This window comes from Dasypus novemcinctus, chromosome 10, assembly GCF_030445035.2.
Source record: "Dasypus novemcinctus isolate mDasNov1 chromosome 10, mDasNov1.1.hap2, whole genome shotgun sequence".
NCBI lineage: Eukaryota > Metazoa > Chordata > Mammalia > Cingulata > Dasypodidae > Dasypus > Dasypus novemcinctus.
In genome coordinates, this window is record NC_080682.1 from 21999749 (window position 1) to 22005199 (window position 5451).

The 5451-nt window shown below is 39.1% G+C and overlaps 2 protein-coding genes across 2 annotated transcripts; one reads left to right on the plus strand and one right to left on the minus strand.

Annotated features, from left to right (window-relative positions):
- Nucleotides 1–449: 449 nt before the first annotated feature.
- Nucleotides 450–1388, plus strand: LOC101418707 (olfactory receptor 9G4). Its single transcript, XM_004471066.2, has one exon. It carries the CDS (start codon nucleotides 450–452, stop codon nucleotides 1386–1388), a length of 939 nt encoding a protein of 312 aa, XP_004471123.2.
- Nucleotides 1389–3608: 2220 nt separating this feature from the next.
- Nucleotides 3609–4544, minus strand: LOC101431629 (olfactory receptor 9G19-like). Its single transcript, XM_004471017.1, has one exon. It carries the CDS (start codon nucleotides 4542–4544, stop codon nucleotides 3609–3611), a length of 936 nt encoding a protein of 311 aa, XP_004471074.1.
- Between the last annotated feature and the right edge of the window lie 907 nt (nucleotides 4545–5451).

A 5451-nucleotide genomic window follows, 5' to 3' on the forward strand; every position in this document is an offset into this window, starting at 1 on the left:
TTATTCATTTTGTAAAAATATTATATTAAAAAAATATGAGGTCTCATTCAACCCATTCTGATACTTCATGAGTACCCAGTAATTGCCAAATATTGGGCCAGTGTTTTCTTGTAAGTCTTCTATACTCAGTGGGATGACCTGTCAGGAAGCTGTAAGTAAACTTTATGAACTTCATTTTTCTCAGCTGTCTGATTAAAATAAGGGATTGACCCTGCATTAAACAGCTAATAAGTTAAAAGCTCTCCTTTTAAATATAGATTCTGACTCTAATTTTAGTGCTCCCCCCAAATCACAGACTGGTGTTCTATAATTTTAGATAAAGATACAAACCCACAAATGTCTAAGTAATTTCTGACATGATCAAAACCCTTGTTTACTCCATATAATAGAAAAGTCACTGAATGACTTTTTTTTCTCATAATCTTAATCAGGTGTCCCCCTCCATGGAAATGGAAGAGGAAAATTACACTATCCTGAATGAATTCATCTTGGTGGGCTTCTCTGCAGATCCTGGGTTACAACTGATTCTGTTTGGAATATTTCTGACTCTCTACTTGTTAACTTTGTCAGGAAACATGACCCTGGTTATCTTAATCCGATTTGATTCCCGCCTACACACTCCCATGTACTTTTTCATTGGCAATCTCTCTTTCCTGGACTTCTGGTACACATCTGTGTATACCCCCAAAATCCTGGCCAATTGTGTCTCAGAAGATAAACGCATTTCCTTGGCCGGATGTGGGGCCCAGTTGTTTTTTTCCTGTGTTGTAGCCTACACTGAGTGCTATCTCCTAGCAGCCATGGCGTATGACCGCCATGTGGCAATTTGTAGCCCATTACTATATTCAGGTACCATGTCCAATTCTCTCTGCACTGGGCTTGTTGCTGGTGCCTACATAGGAGGGGTCTTAAATGCCATTGCCCACACGGCCAACACTTTCCGCCTGAGTTTCTGTGGTAAAAATATCATTGACCACTTTTTCTGTGATGCACCACCATTGGTAAAAATGTCCTGTACAGACACCCAGGTCTATGAAAAAGTCCTTCTGGGTGTGGTGGGCTTCACGGTCCTCTCCAGCATACTTGCCATCCTGATTTCTTATTTCAACATTCTCCTGGCTATCCTGAGGATCCGCTCTGCCTCTGGAAGGCGCAAGGCATTCTCCACCTGTGCTTCCCACCTAATCTCAGTCATGCTCTTCTATGGATCCTTGCTCTTCATGTACTCAAGACCTAGCTCCACCTACTCTTTGGAGAAAGACAAAGTGGCTGCCCTTTTCTACACTGTGGTGAACCCATTGCTCAACCCTCTCATCTATAGTGTGAGGAACAAGGATGTGAAGGAGGCTTTCAGGAAAGCAACACAGACTATACGACCACAGAGATGAAATGACCTCCTTGTTCTTTTTGCTGAATGATCTCATTACACTTTTGAAATTATTGACTCATATATCTGTTGTGATAGTTCAATTAAATTAATCAAATTATACATAGAACAATGAAATATTGAGTAAACTACTCTTTGGTATCTAGTATTTTGTTGTGATATAAAATATTTTAAACCTATACTATTTGATTTTTGATATACTGCAGGATGGCGTGTTGCCACTTTGCAGTATTAGGTTTTCCTCAAATTTCATCATTTTGCTTCTCATTGAGAACTTTTAGAAAGAGAAAAATAGATTTAGAGACTTTGTGTGTGTGTAATTTGACTTTGAAGCTTGGGAAGCAAACTGTCTTGGATAAGGAGAAAATATGGAATGGGTGGACTGTGGGAAATTTGCTCCTGTTCTTATAATTGTTTATTTAAAGTAAGTTTTTAAAATAAATTTTCCTCTTCAAATTCCTTTGTAAAGATCAAATTGAGTATGTAGAAAATATCTGTCTAAACTTCGGGCCTTCTAAATTAGCATATATTAGGCAAAATGTGTAAGAGTTGTTTAGACTGTAAAAATATTGCTCTAAAACCACAGAATGATTTCTCATTTAGGATTGTATATTTCAATCTATAAAAGCAAGGTCTCCCTCATACAATGGGCATTGTGCAATACTCTCCTTCATGGCATATCACTGTATATAACCCCTTTAGGGGAAAATAAGAAGTGGAATAAAATTGAACAGAGAAAAAATCCCCACTGAATTCTTGATGTAATGTTTCTTTTTTGTTCACCAGCATAATTTACAAAAAGCTGGAAGCCCTAATAAATGGCTCCTAGCAGATTTTTATTACATATTGTATTCATTACTCTCTATAGCCCCGAAAGTTTAGGATTATCAGTTACATTTTACAAAAGGGAAGCTTGAAGTTCAGTAGTTAGAACTTGAGCATTGGAGAGTTATAGTTCTTTCTGAAATTAACACATCTATAAAATTAACCTAAATTGAAAATTTAAGATTCATTTTAGGTATTTCACTATATGCATTTGCTCTATTTCTGGTTATTCTTTTTTTTAAAAAATTAATTAATTTATTTTTTATTGACTTTGTAATATTACATTAAAAAAAAAATATATATATATATGAGGTCCCATTCAACCCCACCACCCCCACCCCACCTCTCCCCCCCCAGCAACACTCATTCCCATCATCATGACACATCCATTGCATTTGGTAAGTACATCTTTGGGCACCTCTGCACCTCATGGTCAATGGTCCACATCATGGCCCATACTCTCTCCCATTCCATCCAGTGAGCCCTGTGAGGATTTACAATGTCCGGTGATTGCCCCTGAAGCACCATCCAGGGCAGCTCCATGTCCCAAAGACGCCTCCACCTCTCATCTCTTCCTGCCTTTCCCCATACCCATCAGCCACCATGTCCACTTTTCCCAATCCAATGCCACCTTTTCTATGTGGACATTGGATTGGTTGTGTCCATTGCACCTCTATGTCAAGAGGAGGCTCAGATTCCACATGGATGCTGGATGCAATCCTCCCACTTTCAGTTGTAATCACTCTAGGCTCCATGGTGTGGTGGTTGTCCTTCTTCAACTCCATCTTAGCTGAGTGTGATGAGTCCAATGAATCAGATTTTAGGTGTTGGAGTGTGTTGAGGCTCAGGACCTGGCTATCACATTGTCAGTCCAGAGATTCAAATCCCCTAAATATATCTTAAACCCCAACACTAACTGCACCTCCAGCACATTAGCATGAAAGTCTTATGAAGAGAGATCCCATCTGAGTCCAGATTCATCACACATAAACACCATTTCCAAAGAGGGGCCATCTGACCTGGTAGTTATTCTTTTCACCCACATTTATTTTCTAATTCCTCACTGCCCTCTGATTTTCATCACAAAATTCTTAACATTCTTTATTCTTCTATCATCGCAGAATTCCTGTGAGTAACTGACTAGAAGGAAATGGAATATATATCAAAATAGTGCTCTTATGAAAAAAATCTAGTAATATTAAACTTTATCTATATTCTACAGCACATATTAGAGCCAGAACACTTAAACAAATGAAAGACCCTAGAACAAAGAAGCAAAATCTTTTCAGTGAACTTATTTTTATAGAAAAAATGATTTTTTTAAACCTTAGTACCAAAATCTTGTGCTGCAGTTTATCCATTATCTCTTAGTACTGATTTAAAAATTTATGTCAGTTTAGATTTCAGATTGCATTAACTTGAAGAGTTTATTCAGAGCCTGTTTCACATCTTTATTACGCAGACTGTAGATCATGGGGTTTAACATGGGGAAGATCACGGTATAAAATGTAGAAACCAATTTGTCTCTCTCAAGGGAATAGCTAGAACTTGGGCGAGAGTAGATGTAGAGAATAGAACCATAGTACAAGATGACCGAGATCAAGTGGGAGGAGCAAGTGGAGAAGGCTTTGAGGCGGCCCTGTGCGGAGCGGATCCTCAAGATGGCAGCAATGATGAAGAGGTAGGAGGCCAGTATGAGCACAGTGGGGGCGATGACATTGGAGGCCAAGAGGAAGAACAGAACTTCCTGGTAGCTCTCTCTCACATCACATGCCAACTTCACCAGGGGTGGGACATCACAGAAAAAGTCATCAATGACATTGTCACCACAAAACTCCAATGTGAATGTGTTGCTGGTTAGTATTATTGCATTGATGAAACCTCCAGTATAGGAATATATCACTAAACAGATGCACAATTTCTTTGACATGGCTTGAATATAAAGCAGCGGATTGGAAACGGCCACATAGCGATCATAAGCCATGGCAGCTAACAGATAACACTCGCTATAGGCTAACCCAGCAGAGAAGAAGAACTGAGCTGTGCAGCCAGCAAAGGAGATGCTCTTGTCTTCAGAGATGCAAGTCACCAGGATCTTTGGAGTGTAGACAGAGGAATACCAGAGATCCAGGAAAGACAGATTACCAATGAAAAAATACATGAGTGTTTGGAGCCTGGAATCATTACAGATCAATGTAATGAGAGTGGTATTTCCCACTACAGTCACAGAGTACACACACAGGAACACCACAAATAAGATCAACTGCAACACAGGGTCGGTGGTGAAGCCTACCAGGATGAACTCAATCACAGTGTGATTGTCTCTTTTCATGGCTGAAAGAGACTTCACCTGGAAAAGGAGTAGAGGAGAGTAAATTCCCTCAGTAGATATCGAATGAGAGCTTTCTCTGAGGCAGGACCATATGCTGTGGTCAAGACTATAGCTCTTAGAGGTAAGAAAATCTCAGCAGGAAAGCTGGCTGTCTTAGGCAGTTGGAAGTAGTTCTTTGACTGTCAATATATTCGTTTCTGTAAAATACTTTTAGTAACAAGAATACCATATTGCACCTGGGAGTCTATTACCTTTTTTCAGAAAACTTTTCTTGTGCCCCAGGTTCCATTCTAGACCCTGGGATACAACAATGAGGATAACAGTATTGAACCTTACTCTTATGAAGTGTTTAGTCTAGAAGGGAGAGATGCATAGTTAACAAATAAACACATAGGGGAAGATTTTCAGGCAATGTTAAATGTTTTTAAGAAAAAATCTGGCTTCTTGGAGAAAACAAATTGGAATGAGGTATTTAAATTTAGACACTGTACAACAAGCCCTCCCCAATTTCTTGGCATGGAATGGACTAGTTGTGAAGATCTCTGAGAGTTAAGAAGGTCCCCATGGTTCACCAGGTGATGACATTCTCCCCTTCTGCAACCACAAAGGAAGTTCTTTTCTCTGATCATTTAGAGGGGCTTTGGTGCATTGGAAATCCCAGGGTAGACAACCAGATTGAAAATGAGGGGGAAAATTACAGAGTGGAGACAAACAAATGAGTCTATCCCATTATATTAAGTGAACTGAATGTAGGTCTTTCGAGTATTAATCCCAAGGAACATAGCATTATTCTACAGTCTAATTAGCCATGTACATATTTCTAAAAAAGAAACATATCCCAATAGCAATAATTCTCTCACCTATCACATTCAAAAATATCCCTTATATAACAGACATTTTTAATGCC

Coding starts and splice junctions, on each gene's coding strand:
- LOC101431629 (XM_004471017.1), bottom strand. CDS start 4,544: ATGAAAAGAGACAATCACACTGTGATTGAGTTCATCCTGGTAGGCTTC.
- LOC101418707 (XM_004471066.2), top strand. CDS start 450: ATGGAAGAGGAAAATTACACTATCCTGAATGAATTCATCTTGGTGGGC.